The sequence below is a fragment of the Catharus ustulatus genome, chromosome 3 (genome assembly GCF_009819885.2).
Source record: "Catharus ustulatus isolate bCatUst1 chromosome 3, bCatUst1.pri.v2, whole genome shotgun sequence".
NCBI lineage: Eukaryota > Metazoa > Chordata > Aves > Passeriformes > Turdidae > Catharus > Catharus ustulatus.
In genome coordinates this window covers 94,655,433-94,673,129 of record NC_046223.1, presented here as the reverse complement: position 1 = coordinate 94,673,129, position 17,697 = coordinate 94,655,433, and the positions used below count along the sequence as shown (strand labels likewise).

The window sequence follows — 17,697 nt, the reverse complement described above, 5'->3', positions numbered from 1 at the left end:
CACCACTTATTAAACCAATAAAGAAAAGAATCTCATCTTCCATCAGAATGGGCTTCAGAATTTAGACTGTCTACAAATTAGGAGTAGAATGTCCTTTATATGACTCAAGGGCAGGGCCAATGTGGCAACTTTGTCTTTTTCCATTTTCCCATTAAGAATGCTTTTACCAATTGAGGGATAGTATTTGAATACTCTTCCATGGAGCTTTTAATATTATAGTCAACCAACTGCAAGTTATGATAAATTGTTCTCAAGAATGTTTAGAAAATCAATAGGTAAAAAAATGCTGGATGGAGTAGTTTGGGGAAAGTTTTACCAAAAAAAAAATTTAAATACTGTATTTCAGGAATGGGAAATACAACCATTTTAAGTAGATTTTTTTTCTGTTAACCATTTGGTGCTAGCCCTGATGGGAACAGAAGTCTGCAAGTGGACCACAGCTTTAGGATTACTAGTCTCTAAAGATCATATTGATCCAGTGTTTCAGAGCTCGTTTGAACACAGATGATTATGTCTTTTCTAGAGAGTCAGTGTTCTGCAGTCTTTGTGCTCTAGAGTATGACACTGACAAAGGAGGATACCACAGAGAAAGAAATTGAGTTATTCTTCTTTACAGGATGATTTATGTATGTAATATGGATTCTATGCAATAGTTGCATAATCCTTGTAGTAGTAGGGGTCCTTTGTTTGACATCTTCATTTATGATCTGGATGATGGGGAAGAATGCACCCTCAGCAAGTTTGCAGATGTTAGAAAACTGTGGAGGAGTGTTTGATACACCAGATGGGTGTTCCTGTTTAGATGGACTTTGACAAGCTGGAGAAATAAGCCAACAGGAACCTCATGAAATGCAATGATTACTGAACTGAGAGAACAGAACTGATATATTTTGACTTCCCTTTTCAAATTTTTGCTCTATGTATTGTGATTAAAAAATAGTTGACTTCTCTAATATCCTCACAATGTTTTAAAATTTAATATAGTTATGCATAGAAGTATAGTTTGTTTTAGTTGTAAAATTTGTATCTTTCTGATTTATTGATTTTTCAGCAAATCATTTAGTTTGGGTAAATGAAATAGCAAACCAGCTATTGTAACAGCACTGTCACTTCTAATTGCGTATTCAAAAAAGTTTATTTTCGAAATTTTAGCATTCTACTTACCAGTTATTTTAGGTTCTGTGTTCTTTGGAATTAGGCCATTGGATCTCAGAGGAACCATATGAGCTTTCATCCAGCTTCCCTGCAGCTCCTGTAAGTTTAATGGTCCTTTAAGCTTGTTAACCTTCTTTTATTTATCTGGGAAATGACTTGTCCTCTAAATAGGTTTTGTGAATAAGAAAGCGTACTAGAAAAATATTTTTTTAAAGCAGATACCGTAAGGAGTTACTTTCTTCTTCATCCACTACTTTTTGAAGTATATGCAAAAACTTGTGAAAAATGCAAAATATTCATTCACCAATTAACACCTGAACAAACCAGCACCTTACTAAAGTATAAATGTACTTTAATTTTATTTCTATTTATACCTATATACAAACTAGAGAGGCCAGTTATTGCCAAATGGAAAGATTTGCAGGTCAGGGACTCAATTTTTTTGGCCCAGAAATTACATGGGCAATGGAAAATTACTGTAGTCTTCTAGAACTGCTAAGTGGGAAAAAATGAAGCATTTTTCCTGCCTCTAATAATCATTCTTAAGTAGTGAATTGGGAACTAGTGCAAAAGTGAGTATGTGGGGTATGGTGCACCTGTGTAGACCTCAATGCACTTCATGTATTGTAATTGATTAAACAGGAATTTTATTTTGGTTTTAAAACAAGTAGAATTCTAGCTGGTTACTAGTCAATTATTCCAATAATTTTCCCCCCACTAAATTAGTGTTTGCAATTTATTTCTCAAAGTTTCATACAGGCTTTGAAGAAAGTACACTTAATGGGGTATGAAATTTATTTTACTATAATTTTATTAGCTGTTAAGAACTTATGTTTAGCCTTCTTTCTAAATCTATCACTATATATAATCTATATGTAAATTTACATATTCAACATGAAACTTTATTTCATGATTGTAAGTTTTATGTTCTCAAAGTTTAGGGAAACTAGCAGTTATTATTATTATTAGCAGTCAAATAACACTAAAGAAATTAATTATCCATTATAATTACATATTTTTTAAAACATGAGAAAGTAAATTGTTTTATATAGCAAATACAGTAAGAATAGTAAAATGTAATGTGAAAAATAAATAAGCATGTTCTTTTTTTTCCCTTTTCTGTATTTCTATGACAAAATCTACAATGAATTTCATGTTAAGTTACTTTGAGTTTTCTGTTTCTTTTCAGACTACCTTGATTAATAACAAAGTATGCTATTAGTAACATGTACACAGCATTCTTTAAAAGTGACTCGTCTTGGGCTTGTTTTTGAGATTCCATTTACAAGTTTTATTCCTGAAGCAGAAATAAGAAGAATTTGAGAGATGGTGAGAATGTAAAATTGAGGGAGGTTAGGGTTATGCTAAGAACCTGGATCACTTCTTATTGCAATGTGCTGTTCTTGCAAAGGAACAAAGCTGGATATTTCCATTACTACTCCAATCATTCCCTTATTTAGTCACTCTCATTTCTTACTATAACAGATACCTTTTTTTTTTTCTTTTCAAGATGCAGTTATTATTTGAGCATGAATGGTGGTTTTATTTGCTTTTTTTTTCTTGCTTCTTTCCTGCTTCCTAAAAAGTACTTAGAGAAAATGGAAGTACATTTTAGATTCACATACTGTTTATTTAATTACAGGAAGGAATTAGAAGTAGGGGTTACCTTGCTGTTATGTTTTACTTCTTTGTACCAAGTCCAAAGCAGTTTTTGCAGCCTTCTGTTTCCTATAATAGCCTTCCTTCTGACATGTCCTCCTGTTGCTTCACTTTGGTGTTTGGAGTTCCAGCCATGCAATCTTCTTTAGATGAAATGTCATTTAAAGATATATCCCCTCTACAATTTTACATTTGTGTTGATAAATTAATCCTTTTTCCCCCAAAATTAAGTCTCACTAAACAATTGATCCATTCAATGTCTACATTAATATTTCTGATCACTTTCCCCGAACAGTCATCAGAAAGCCTCAAATTCTGTAAGCTTTTTTCTAACAAATCAAAGCTAGCCATGCAATATTAAATTTTTTTTGTCATACAGGGGTTTCTCACTAAAATAAAGTTAGTGTCAACCAGAAGTTAGCACTGCTTTTCTTTGCCAGGTTGAGCATTCAGATGCCATCATGGTTTTAAAGAACATTTTGGAAGATGTTTGTTTGTTTGTTTTGTTAGCTTTTTTTCTTTCCCTTTATTATTGGTGTGGATATGCTCAAATATTGGGAGTATTTTCTTTAGTTGTCCGATTAAATGTAGCAACACAGGAAATGTAGTAATGTAGACTCAGCATTTCTATTACATTTCATAGAATCATAAAGTATTTTAGATTAGCAGGGTCCTCTGAGGGTTGTCTAGTTCAACACTGTGCTCCAAAGGACTTGTCCAATCCATCCCTCTTGTAATAAAGGGATAAATTAAAAGGGAAATTCACTTTCCCCAATTCCAAATTGTATTTACTGCCTGTTGTTCCCTTCTCTTGTCTCATAGCAGAGCACCTCCAAGAAGGGTCTGGCTTTGTCCTCCCTATGTCCTCAATCAGGCAACTGTCGGCACCATTAAGGTCTCCCCTTCCCTTTCTCTTTTCTAGGCTGAAAAATGACAGCTCTTTAGGCTTCTCTTGGTATGCCGTGTGCTTGTTGGCATGTGTGGCCCCTCTAGTAGTGTGATGCCTTTATTCTAGACTTGCTCTCTAAGACATTTCTTGGAAAGTCATGAAAGCAATTTTGGGAAGTTTTGGGGGGTTTTTTAGTTTGAAATACGTATATCCTTACAAGTTTGCTATGAGAAACAATAAAATACTAAACAGTGCTTTCAAATACATTGAGATTATTTTATGGAACTCTTCAGACAGTGACTATTAATTTACATTCTTTAGGTTTATATAAAATCAGATCATGAAGTAATATTAGAAATATTTTTTGTCTCTGCTACACTTAGTAATCATAGCACACATTTTCAGTGAAGAAGAATGGTGATGATGTGAGTGGTGGGGTACTCTGACAGCAGTTTTAATGATTTTCAGTGTAAAATGGAGAGATTTATTCCATCTTTCTCAAAACCATTTACTGTTTTCAAGATAGAAATACTGAATCATCAAGGTTGGGAAAGACCTACAGGATCATCCAGTCAAGTGTCCATCTAGCACTTCACTGTAACCCCTAAATATCACCCACCAGATCCAGATGCCTCTTGAACACCTCCAGGGATAGTGACTCCACAACCTTTCTGGGCAACCTGTTCCAATGCCTCACCACTGTAATACTGAAATTATTTTTTTTTCTAATATCTAATCTGAATCTCTCCTGTCTCAGTTTAAGGCCATTTGTTCTGAGCCTGTCACTGCCAGCACAGCAGAAGAGAGACCAGACCCCACCTCACTATAACCTCCTTTCAGATGATGGTAGGAAGTGATGAGGTCCCCCCTGAGCCTCCTCTTCTCCATCTAAACAACTCCAGATCCCTCACACCCTCCTCAAATGGTAATTTTTCTAGACCCTTCACAAGCCTTGTTGCCTTTACAATACCTTTTGTTAAATTAGCTTCTGGAAATATGTCTGGGGTTTTTGTTTTGTTTTGGGTTAAGTTGTTGCATTGTAACTAATTCAGTCATCTGCTGAAATCAGAGTTTTACGAAAATATTAGGCAGAGAATAAGCATGAGAATTAAAAGCTGAACTTGATTTGGAGAAAAACCTCCACTAAATTATTGTAATGTATGAAGAAATATCTTCTCAATCTGAATTGCAGTGTTTAGTACACAATTTTAAAGCATATAGTAATAAAATGAAGGGGGGGAAAAAAGCAAAGATCATCCAGTAGAGTAATTTATTCACATTGTGGTGTACATTGAGGACCTACCTACAGAGCATTTTAAGGGAGAAATCCTAACCTTACTGAAAAAAAATCCATAGTGTGACCTTAGATAATTTTCAGATTATTTTTCTTCCTGTTCTTAAAATGTAGTAATTTGTATCTTAAGTCATAAGCATAAATTTAATTGTATCAAATAACATGCATATATTTTTCAGTTATGTTATTTTTACAAAACATATAGATATATTACAGCACCAGGTGATAAATGATTGTCATAGACAACCGGACATCTGGTGTTAATGCCGTTGTCTCGGTTTATATAATACTGGTCAGTTATTTTACAGGTAAATGACAAGGGAAGAAAAAAGTGCAATCTTCATAAAAATGTATAGGAATACGTGGTATAATGTACTTCATAGGGATTTTCTTCAATTTAAGGACAGTGACTGAAATAGACTGAAAAAATTATGGTTTTTCTAAATGGTATTTCCCAAGAATAAATGCAAACTATTTAAATGCTATTTGTCCTATGTTAAACATAGTCATACAGGCTACTGGAAAAAATTCTCAAATAAGTGTAAGAAGTTGTTTAGGAGACTATGGGGGGAAAGAATGTATTCCCTAACTACAGGACTGAGCTAATTACAAAACAGTATTTTTTTATGTACATAAAGGGCACACATGACACAGAAAGATAAATAGTTCTAGATCTAGCTAAGTGTTTTATATTAATGTTTAAACTTCAGTGGTGAGGCAAAATGCATATTCCTAAAACTATTTTAGGGTTTTTTCACAGTTCCAGTTATTTACTAACACGTACATAACATAAATGATAGTAAAACAGAGTCCTTAAGTTGTCTGACGGTTTCTTGGATGTTCTTTTTATTGAGTCATTTGGCCAAATCATTGCTATATCAGGTTGATGCTTTAGACTTTGTGTCTGATTGAATAATACGAGCTTTAGCTGATCAAGGCGATTGCAATTCAAGAATTGTACTGAATTGACCCCTTCAGAACACTAGTGCATGTTTCTGGGCTTGAAAAAATGAGACAAGTTGCTTGGTAAAATAAGTCTTTGAAGACTATACAATACATAATTCACATAATGACAAAGTATTTAGAAATCTGCTGGTCGAATCATCATAGTTGTAGCTTTGAGAGAGTATCCCGAGCCCTTCCAGTAGTACCACTTGATCCCATTAAACTTGTTGTTGTTCTGTCGTAATGGATAATACATTCCATTGAGGTTAGAAGGACCACATGCGTCAAACCACCATCCTGCAAGACAGAAGACAAACATCAGCAGAAGTAATTCTCAAAATAGTATTTAAGGTCACTTTGTTGTCTGGAAATGAGAAAGAAATTTAAACCCAGTTTTTTGTTCTTACGATTTGGAAGTGTTGATATAAAATACTTGCCCCAAACTCAGGAAAGTAATGTATTTGTGTATCAACTACATATTCTTGACTCTTACACAATACATTTATTTGAAAATGGAGAAGGGAAAGTGTTCAATCAATTTATTATCTACATCAAACATTTCTGACAGTCTGAGGGCAGAGCACAACTTGAACTATAATGACACTGAGTTGCCTTTTGTTTTATCTACTCTTTGGTAAACTCCTGTTCTTCACAGATTTAAACTCCTTTGTTAATTCTTTCTAGAGTAATTATTCGGTTCTCTGGCCAGGTCAGTTCAAAACCTCCTGGAACTTTGTAATAAAGAAAAGGAGAAAAAAATTAGCCCAAATGTACTTTGTATCCGTATAGTCCTGACTTGTTAGTGGGTCATAAGAAAAAAATTATTTTTATTAATAAAATAGTATTTTTATATTTCTGTTATGGTGACAATAGTGTGTGTGTTCTGTTTTTCAGGGCAGTATTCCAACTATCCTTTTGGATAAACTGAAGCTGTCTTTTTTTCTTGCAGCTTGTGCTATAGGAAAATGAACAATTGCTTAAGAGATAACAGGAAGAAAAGGCAAATTTACAAAGAACATTGTTCACATTTCAGAACGTGGAATTCTGGATTAACAAATTATATAAAATTATTTGTGGAGTTGAAGATAAAAATACCACCTAGAACTCAAATATAACTAGTGAACAATCATTAGAAAAATGTAGATAGATCTGTGGTATATCTTCGCCACTTCATGACTAGATTGAAATAAGGAATTAAATTCTTGTACCCTTCTGTAGCACTTGCAGCAAACAGCAGCTCTTGGGGTTTTTTCTTCATGGCTAGTTAGGGAAAGGGCTTATCCCTAAAGAACCAGAAGCCATTTCACTGGCAAACTGAATCTCTGAAAGAAGTTTTTTTACAGGGGGTTGTGTTTTGATCTCTGAATGTACCTCATTCCTTGTAAGAGGAATCTGCTGTGTCTCTGATTAGTTCCACAATTACAGACTTTCTTGTACCCCAACTTCGGGGACTTTTTTTCCCTCCAGTTTTAAATTCTCTTGCTTTATTTTAACTAATTTTTGTCAAATGGTAAAATACTTCATCTGGAGTTACCATACTAGTATTTCTATCTGAGAGTCTTGAACGTTTTTAATAATCAAAATTTACTAAGTCAAAATTATCTCTATTTATCTTGTAGACAATTTCAGTGCCAATAAAAATAGGAAGATAGAAAAACATTAAAACTTTCGTACCTCCTGTTAGCATTTGTGAACATTTGCAAATACATTTGTCATTGTCTGCATCCTTTGTGCTAAAATCATTTCCTGGTTGGCTTATACTACTTATTTTGCCTGCTGTCCCAGTAAGTCCTTTAAGGTAAATCCTGTAGAAGTGAAAAATGGAAAAACAATTATTATGTGGAAGTTGATGGTAGTTGTCTGCAAAATAATGATGGAATAATTTGCAATAAATATCCTGTTTCAATAGTTTAATTCTCTTCTGGCCAATGTACTGCTGTAAGTTGTTTTTCAGCACAATGTTTTCATATGAACAGAAATGGTCAGCACAATATTCTAATGAACACATGTTTGTTCATGTCAGATTAGAAGAAAATGAGAGCAAGTAGATAGTGACTTCTAGGATTTTTCACATAGATATTAATACTAAAAATGCATTGTTCTTCAATGCTACAGTGCATACAATTTTTTTTATTACGATCAAAAGTTTAAACCAAAACTTTTTTGATTCCTGTTTTGTTTTTAGTACAACACAGCAATTTAGCATTACAACCCCACATATATATGAGATAACAGCCTTACTAGGAGTATTAATTATGAGCTAATAAATGATATTTTAGAAGTTTCTCAATATCTCCCTTTCCTTTGTCCTAATTAACCATCCTTTTCACATTATTCATAAATTTGAGTGTTAGCTCATCACAAGTATTTCAGTTTGCTTCAATGCCCTGGCAAGGTAAGCTTTCAGTGAGGCTGCTGCTGTTGGGATGTGCTTGCACAGGTGCCAATGCAGTCTCTGTGGGGAGAGACACAGGGCACTGGGCAGGACAATTACACAGCTATTCCTATGTTACCTTGAATTGGAAGGACTTGAACCCTCTTCTCCCACAGTATCTTTTTGGTCATTGCATTTCTCTATCAAACCGCTTATGCTTCTCAGAGGCTTTCTATTTGTTTAAAGAGGAGATCTGACCCTCTGAGGAGAATTAACTTGTTCCCCAATCAGTCTTTATCAATTGTTTTTGGTAGTTTAACAGATTATTTTAACCCATTTTATATTCCCTATTTTAAAATACAATTAATTAATTAATTTTTATTCATTTTGGTTTCAAAGGATCAGTTCATTACCGATTTTCTTTAAAATATCTTTTTAAAAAATCACTATTTTTTAAGATGAGTTCAAATTTGTGTAAGCCAATTTCTAACATAAATGATATTAAAGGTTCCAAGTCTAATGTATCCAAGTACCATATGAAGTCCAAATTATTTACTTATGATTAATAATAAATTTTTAAAGGTACAGTTTAGTATAACAGAAGATGAGAAGCAGTGAAGGGAAATTGAAAAGAGATGTTCTGACTGGATATCAAAAAAAATTTCTACTATGAGGAAAGACAAATAGGTTGTGCCATCTCTACCTCTGGAGGTTTTCAAGACACAAATGAAAAACCCTGAGCAATCTGGTTTGACTTCATAGCTTTGAGATCAGGAAGTTTGATTCAAACAAAGTCCATTCTGATCTCGGTTTAATATGAAGAAATTTCAGTTTTATGGCCCAACTCATAATCTTTTCAGCATTCAAAATGTATGAATCTTTTTAATGTAATGGATCACAGAATCATGGAATTCTTTGAGTTGGGAGGGACCTTAAAGATCATCTAGATCCAACCCTTTTGCCATGGACAGTGATACCTTCCACTAGATCAGGCTGCTCAAACCCCCATTCAGCCTGGCCTTGAACACTGCCAGAGATGGGATAGGGAAGATGGTTTTAACTGAATACTTTCTTTGGGTTTTTTCTTTTTTGTAATGTTAAATATATTCTTTAAATCACTCCATTTTACGGTGAATTCCTTGTTTGGTTGCATAATTGCTTTTACCATCTTAGTTTTCAGTAATTATGTTTTAATATTGTAAATGGACAAGGGTAATCACCCATTTTGCAAAAGTTGCCTTTCTAAGTATTTTAAAGTATTTCTTTAAAAAAATCTCTGCTGTAGATTCTGACTGTTTCCAGATGAAAAAATATTTACTTTGGAGTAGAGACAATTAAATACTACCAAGGCATTAAGATCTAACATTTTTGTGGGGGGCAGGTGCTGATAGTTTTGAATTGCTTTGTTTACATGTAAGACCTGAGTTGAAATAACAGTATCAGTTCTCTCAGGTGTCAGGTTGACTTTATTTACAACAAATATTTGCTAGAAATCTCGGAGAAATTCATCTAAATGTAGACAATTTTTCTGTCCAATCACCCAGTTTCATGAATCTGTAAGACCCTTACAAAGAAACATTTCATGGACCATGTAGTAGGAAAGCATCTGTTATACTATAAAGTCTTTAGTTTTTTTTTCCTCTAGAAAAAGAATTTTTTTTTTTTAGGCAAGTCATGAAAAATGGAGAAAACATTATTTTCTGAGTGAACTGGAAAATCATCGTAATTTGTATGAAATAAGGCCATGCATCTACAAGTTTATAAAGATTACTATCAGAAATTTTTTTTTTATTAGACCTGATTTTTCTACTTACCTGTATTTTTGTTCTTCACTTGCTAGAGAGAAGTGGTCATATAATGAATATGCTTCATTTCCTTCCCAGTCTTTCAGTTGTATTTTAAGAACATAACGCTTCTGATTAGTCAGTTGAGAAACAAACTCATTTCCCAGCCAGTACTCCCCAGCAGGATCACCAAATCCCTGTAATTCAAGTTGTATATTTAAATAGCTTTCTTTGGGTGGGTTTTTTTCCTTTGAGTTTGAAAGGATCACTTTATCAGTTTTTAAATTTAATAGTTTTCAGCCTGTCAACTAAGAATTTTACTGTGTCTATGGGGGTTATTGATCTGTAATGTTTCAAAAAGTTGATTTCAGCAAGGAATCTGAAACAGTGAATATTACTTAGTAGACTTGGAGCAGTTCCTACTGTTGCCACTAGAAACAAAAATATAAATAACTCAAAAAATGTAGACATACCATGGAACAGTTGATTAAAAAAAAAGTTAGGTTTCTCTTTAAAAACAAACATCACACTTGCACGTCTGCTTAGGCAAACAACTTGCACTACTCTGACATTTTCAAAATGAGCATCTGAGGGCAAAGACAACTTTTACAGTTGCTTGTGTTTTGAGGGTGCTATTAATATAACTTTAGCATATTAGATTTCAAATAATAGCAGCTGATATTAAGGCTTCAGAGAACATTGTTTACCATCTTGTACTCCTTCCACGTCCGGTGGAAGTCCACACTGCCATCTTCTCGTTTCTGAATGACTGTCCAACCTCCTCCACCAGTTTCCATGTCACAGTAGGCCTACCAGAGTAAGCATGTAACAGCCTAAGTGCATGCAGTCACAGCAAAACAAAACCAGAAATCATGTAATTTGCATCATTCTACATGTGCAAAATATGAGTTAATCTAAAAATGCAAGTTTTCATAGCTTTCATACAAATCAGTTGTGGTTGTCCGCAAATAAATGTGATTCCTCAGTATATATCACACTTAACAGAATATCTTTCACTTCTCCATCTTTTTTTTGTGAGAGATCCATTCAAATTTTCCATGACTTGTCAGAGTGTAGATACTGCTAAATTAAGGCAATGAATAAATTGAAATATATTTTTATTATCAGTCATTGTTCAGTGCCTTTGCAAATGGTCTGATCCCAAAGTTAAATCTAAGTGTATTACCTGAAAGTTGTCTTAAATCCATTGTTATACAGACTGCAACGAACATCTTCTGTGTTTGAACAACAAGTAACAAGATATTTCCAAATATTCATAAATCACCTTTGAATTTAAAAATTTATTGCTAAAAATTTGAAAAGGCTGACATGTAATAAGCAGTTCACTGAACTCAGTTTTACAATACCCAATAAGTGCATCCCTGGCACAGTAAAATTCAAGTTTATATGTGACTTGTTCAGTCAGTCTCCCAGATTAAATCACTTCAGTGTAAGAGGTGAAAGGTATTACTGAGTGCAAATATACTGGGGAGATGCTGGGAAAAAAGTCTTTTGAAAATTAATCACAATTTTGGAGAAATTTTGGAAATAGGTGTAAAATAACAATAAAATTTTGTGAATATGAGATATCTAGTTTTTCCTGATAAAGGATTTCAAATCACTGCATCTAATTCTACTTTTCCCAAAACTAACAGAACTTTTAACTAGGTGAATGAAGTCAGTGGAGCTAAGCTGGTGTAAGACAGTACAATGAAAGTCAAACTGAAGTCAGTATCTCTTTAAATTGCATGTTAGTACCAGTACTATGTTTAAGAAAGATATTTAATTTCTTGTACAAGTATTCCTGTTTGGAGAATTCTCAGTTAATGTTTTCTCATTTGGAAGTTTAATATTTTTTTTACCACTTTCTGCCAAGATTGTGAAGTTCACAGCCTTCTTCAGAATCACATCTTTGGAAATTTTTGAATTCTAGTTTGAGTATTAAACTACCTTAACTTCTAATCTGTATTCTAGACCTTTCATCCCATAAGTGGTGTCTTCCCATTTATAGTAGTATAGGCAAGATCTGACTTTTTATACTTCAATAGGGTATTTCATCTGTAGAGTAATTAAATAAATAATTTTAAAATAAACTAGGCAAGTACTTAATCATAAATTTGGATGTTCCCTTCTTTGTTTAACAGTTCTCTTAGTAGTCTTACTTCTTGCCTAACTGCTGCTTGTCACAATAAGCCTATAAATGCACCAAATCATGACTGGGTGACACTGAAGCTGTAATATCTTTTTTGTCCTCTTCTATGGGAGACTGTCTTATCAGTGTTAGCAATTAGCAGATTTGAGCTCTTTGACCTGTTAGACATCCTGGAAATTTATTGAAAAAGTATGACTTCAGAGAAGCCAGTTTCCTTCTGTGCTGTGGTAGTGTGTGTAGCAGCTGTGTAGTTATGTGTGTTATTTTGGGAAGTAAAGTGAGCTCCTTACTAAGTTTTCAATATAGTTGGCTTTTTTAGGATTTGTGTATGTTGTACCCTCACATTTATATAGTTATATAAATCAGAGTATTTACAGATCAAGCAGTGTCATATATACTGTTGAAAGGTGTCAGACTTTTGAAAGGAAAAAAATCTTTACGACTTCAAATATCAAATATATTAGTGTTTCAATAGGCTGTGGCATATTGGAAATCCAAAGCAGATACTGTACTTTAAGCTTGCAGTTCAACATCAGAGAATCACAACACATTCAGATGGAGAATTTTAGGGAAGATAAAATAAATCAGGGAAGGAGTTGGAATGGAATTTAATTGAAAGCAGCAAACTAAACTCAGTTTATACTGATGTATGCAATTCCTTACACCTCCAAATTTGTTTTTTGTTTGGCTTTACTAACATCTGTATTTAATGACTGGCAAAAATTTGATAATAGTGTATAAATTAATTTAGTTAAAATAAAAATTCCCTTCAAAGGAAAGGTTGAAGATAAGGTTTTGTAAGAGAAGGTCATTCTGTTCTAGAAGGCTAACTCATGATGTTTAATGTGTATGTGAAAACTAATTTCCACAGAAGGCTATGAAGAGAGATACTAGGAATGGGCTAAAGCAGATGGAAATACTTTTTGTAAGCATCAATACAAGTTTAGAAGCTGATTTAACAATGATCAAATATTACTGGTTGTAGATAAAGTTGTTGACTCTGAAGCTTCACCCCACTTAAAAGAACAGTATAAGCAGCCAGACAGAAAATAGAACTGTTTCACCCTTCTCTGAAATATGTAGTTTCAGTGGGAGGCCAGGTATTAATTTATTTGAGCCATGGGTTCAGTCTGATACTGCTATTGTAGAAGTTAATTGATGTTTTTGAATGTTGTGTGCAATTTCCTTTACGCCTATCATCTAAATTTCAATTTAGTTAGAATTAATACTTTGAAAAAATCAATGCCTTTAAATTGCACTTTATTTTGTTCTAATGGATTAAAATATAAATAATTAGTGACTGTGAATGTCTATGATAAAATATTCCTGTTACAGGCAGTACCCATTTTTTAAGTGAATGGTAAGACAACTAGCTTTAATAGACACTATAGATTCGGTGAGATAAATGCTGGGGTACTGCAGATTAGTTCCCAAAGGAAGAAGCAAATCACTAAGAACAGAAAAACATAATGAGAAATTGAAGAAGAGATAACCATAGAAACCTCATGTTGATTTTTCTTACCAGTACTAAAAGATTATGTAAATTTGGAAGTATAATTTTTCCTCACCAAAAAAATTTCATGCCAATCAACTCTTTCTCTTAACATCCATTACTAGAAGAAAAATTTTTCTGACCTTTCAACCTAATCTAGCTTTTATATTCAAACGAAAAATATGTAACGTTTCGTAAAACTAGTAAAAATAGATACCAAGATTAGGCAGGCAGCAGGAGTCTTCAAACAGATGCCAAAAAGAATAAAGAGATTAGCCTCTCAAGTTACAACAAATTGGAACGGGGAGTATTTGATGTATCTTGTGAACTGCTTCCGTACTTACAGTTCTAGCACTGTAAGAGGGTCTTTGGGGTGTAAGTGTTTTCAGACCTACTTTGTGAATGATAAGGCTCAGGCTGAGTTATCAGGATGAAGAGCCACTGCAATTTTTATAGCAAAGCAAATGCAGTTGCTACATCTTTGCAGTGACCCTTTGCATCACTTCCAGCTGTTGTGTGAAGACTTCTGAGTCATTATGTCCAATGATTTTTGTATTATTCTATCTATCTCCTAGAGATGTGACTAGGTAAGAACTACAGTTCTAATTGGTTCATGAGGTTGCTGTAAGCATAAAACTATTGACTTTTCATAGTTCCTTTAATAGCCATTTTTCCTTGTGTCAGCAGTCTTTTGCTGTTTTCCTCAGTGTTTTGAAAAGGACTTAGCTTTTGTCCTGATGCAGAACAGGAAAGTTTGAAAATATTAATGGAATTAAATAATTGTTTTCCTCTCAGTAGTCATATGCAATTCCTTAGTTTTGGATTATTATGGGAGACAAATTAGTAACGTGGGATCAGTTACAGATTACACAGAAGTTGTTTATAAGCCTGTTGGGAGGTCAGAAGGTGTTACAAGAGGAAAAGACAAAAACATAAACAGCAGTGCAGCACTTTTGGCAAATAAAAAAGGTCACTCTGTTTCCTGGTCTGAGTAGCTATCCACATCATAAACAGTTGAAAATGGTGCAACATGTTGATTGTTCCTAACCTTCACTTCCCTTGACAACTCCTCTTAAGCATTTACATTTGAATAAAAAATCAGCATCAAGTTAAAACTTTTTAGTCTCTTATTTTCAATGTCATAGGGTAAGTAAAACCTTCCCTGTCTTTTTCTATCTGAAAGGGACAGAATAAGATTTTAATTCTTTAATATTATTAAATGACTGATTTAATACTAAGTGAAATTATTACATTTTAACTATATTTTTATTTTTTTAACCTGATAAATTACCAAAAATTGGTATTTGCATTAAGTATTTTAAGCCTCCATGTTCAAATGTAAAGCTAATATTTTATAGTCTAGGAAATTTGTACTTTTGTACTTTTGAAAATGCAGTGTTGAAGTTTATGACAAATTTTTTTTCTGTCATATGTCATGCACTTGCTTTTAGAAAATATGCATGCTCTGTGTATTTTATTTGACAGTGAAATTAAAACCAAAGATAAAAGCTTGAGACAAGTCATAGTAAGAGATCCAAGGAATGTAAACCTTCCTGAGTTGTCTAACAAAGACTGCTGCATTCTATTACTTTAGAGGTGCAGTAGCTTTCATCTCCTTTTGCTTTTAAAATTCTGATTGTAGATATCTATGCTACTTAAATGTCATTCAATTTCACATATAATAAAACACTTTATTGCATCTTATGTAACTCATTTTCTTGTGAAATGGATGTATTTAGACTAGATTATTCTAAAGGAAAACCAGCTTCTCTTTTTTCCCCCCAGGAGAATCAGACTGCAAAGAATTTCTCTTGATTATATCTACAAAAAAATTACAGGTTTTATCTATTGCATTTTATAGGTGCCAAACAAATTGCTTATTTCCTTTAGCTGAGAGCTTTCCTAGTGTAAAGATCACAGTCTGGCTTGGGCTAAATGAAGTTCTGGCACTTCAAAGGCTAGTCACTGATGAACTTAATTTTTAAACGTTTGCTTGGGAATAAAAATGCTTTCCCTGTCAGAGTTTTACCAATTCCTTTTCCACATTGCACCTCTTTTTCCACCGCTTTTTTACATTTTCTGTTAATTTTTCTGCTGCAATAAAGTAGAGCCTTAGAAATTTTGTACAATATTTCATATTTTGTGTAAAGGAAATAGCTACAGTGGACTTCAGGAAAAAAAATCGTAAAATTATTTTGTGCTTGTCTAAGAAATATATTAAGTATTTTTTATATTCATATAATATATTAATATGTCCCTTAACCTCCTCAGCATTCTGTGCCTTCATCACGTGAGCCCCACTCCTCTGAGTGCTTGCCCAGGTTTTTGGTTCTTTATCCTCACATTCCACCTGGGACTTTTCTCCCTTTCAGATTCTATTGGTTGTTTCAACTGAATTATACTGTCTGAAGTTTTATCATTTTATTTACTTCAATAGATAGAACATCTCTGTCAGGCATCCAGTGTATCATCCACTGAGTGCCATTTTTAGCTGAAGATCTTTTCTACAGAGGTATGGCATACTACTTTACTTAAATTGACATTGAAGTTCATTTCAGTTAAACGCATAGGGGAAAAAATATCCATAGAGGAATTTAAGCTGATCTAGTGAAATCCCTGCAAACTCACCTTTTATATGAATCAGTAGTAGTATTTTCCAGAGCAGTATTTTCCAGAAAAATTCTCTCTGTTAGTGTCTAATTTTTAATCAAGTTGTTACACAAATGTCCTTAAAACTCTGTGATACAAAGAACTGAAACCCATACATGTGTCCAGTACTACTAGATTGCTTTCATGAGTATAAATCCATGAGTTATCTTCCATGCCCCTGACTTTACCTCCTTTAGCCACCTGAAGAGCCTTGGGCTTATGAAGGAACTAAGAAATTAAAGGAGACAGGAGTCTGCTGATCATGCAGAGCAACTCTGTTGGAGTTACAGATTTTATAAAGAAATTACAGTACCTTATTGATTTAATTACATTAATTATGTGGGAAAAAGAATTAAATTCTGGCATGATGAAGCAAACAACAAAATGTTATTCATTTGAACTGAGCCAAGATTTCACCTAAAGGACTTCTTTCTTCCTGTGAGATACTCAGATCTAGGAGTGATTAAATGCTTATAAAAAACTTGGTAAGTAGTAAACTTCACTATTAACTAGCCTTTAAAATAGCATATTTGCCAGACCTTTAACATGCAGTATGCCTAGGTAGTTACCCTACCTTCTTCTCCTGTGCAGTGTTTGAAACTGTTAAAGTGTAGATTCCACTTGTTGTCAATCCAGATTTGAAAGCTTCAGCACAATCTTTGAAGCTGATTTGCTCCTCTTTGGCTATGAAGTTGTTCTTAGCTGTTAAAAATACAACAGAAATTGAAGGCATTAAGAGGAGATGAATGATGTTACTAAGAATCAATTTATGATATAATTGGCTTAAAGCAGTTCCAAAAATTATGTCTGGTCCTGAAAGAAATGTCAGATCAAGGTATTTATTATGTGTGTTATTACTTTGTACCATTTAGAGACATTATTCTGATAGGACTGTGGTTGTTTGATAGGTTGAAAAGTGCCAACACTTATTAATATGTTGAATGAGAAAACTCAGGGAATTGCATCTCATTCAGTTGAACCGTTTCTTCTTCCACTCATTGTCCTGGCTGGACTTCTACATGCATTACAACCTATGTATGCATTAACTGCTATATACATAACTAAGTAGCAAAGTATTATGTTAATAATGATTTTAGCCAGTACTCTTATATTATGAAACCTTTTATAATGCAGCAGACTGGTGGAACTACCCTTAAGAAGTTTTAAGCTTTTTTTTTTTTTTTTTTTGCCCCTGTGCTTAGCAGGAACAACTTGGTAGGTACCAAGCTAAAACTTGGTAGCTTAGCCCAACTGACTAAAGAGACATGTCTTCTGGAATTCATTTGTGTAAAAAAATACATTTT

The 17,697-nt window shown here is 33.5% G+C and overlaps 2 protein-coding genes across 5 annotated transcripts in view; one reads left to right on the top strand and one right to left on the bottom strand.

The window, feature by feature from the left end:
- Positions 1-17,697, top strand: part of MCPH1 (microcephalin 1) — a 145,197-nt gene that overhangs the window by 43,850 nt on the left and 83,650 nt on the right. The gene's annotated exons all lie outside the window — the stretch shown is intronic.
- Positions 2,765-17,697, bottom strand: part of ANGPT2 (angiopoietin 2) — a 42,945-nt gene continuing 28,012 nt past the window's right edge. For all 3 annotated transcript variants that reach the window (XM_033053925.1, XM_033053926.1, XM_033053927.1), the window contains 5 exons: positions 16,968-17,095; positions 10,808-10,909; positions 10,131-10,297; positions 7,617-7,747; positions 2,765-6,239 (listed from right to left, as the gene is read on the bottom strand). In XM_033053925.1, the coding sequence (XP_032909816.1) occupies positions 6,079-6,239; positions 7,617-7,747; positions 10,131-10,297; positions 10,808-10,909; positions 16,968-17,095 (689 nt within the window). In that variant the 3' untranslated portion in view covers positions 2,765-6,078. The remainder of the gene's footprint in view (positions 6,240-7,616; positions 7,748-10,130; positions 10,298-10,807; positions 10,910-16,967; positions 17,096-17,697) is intronic.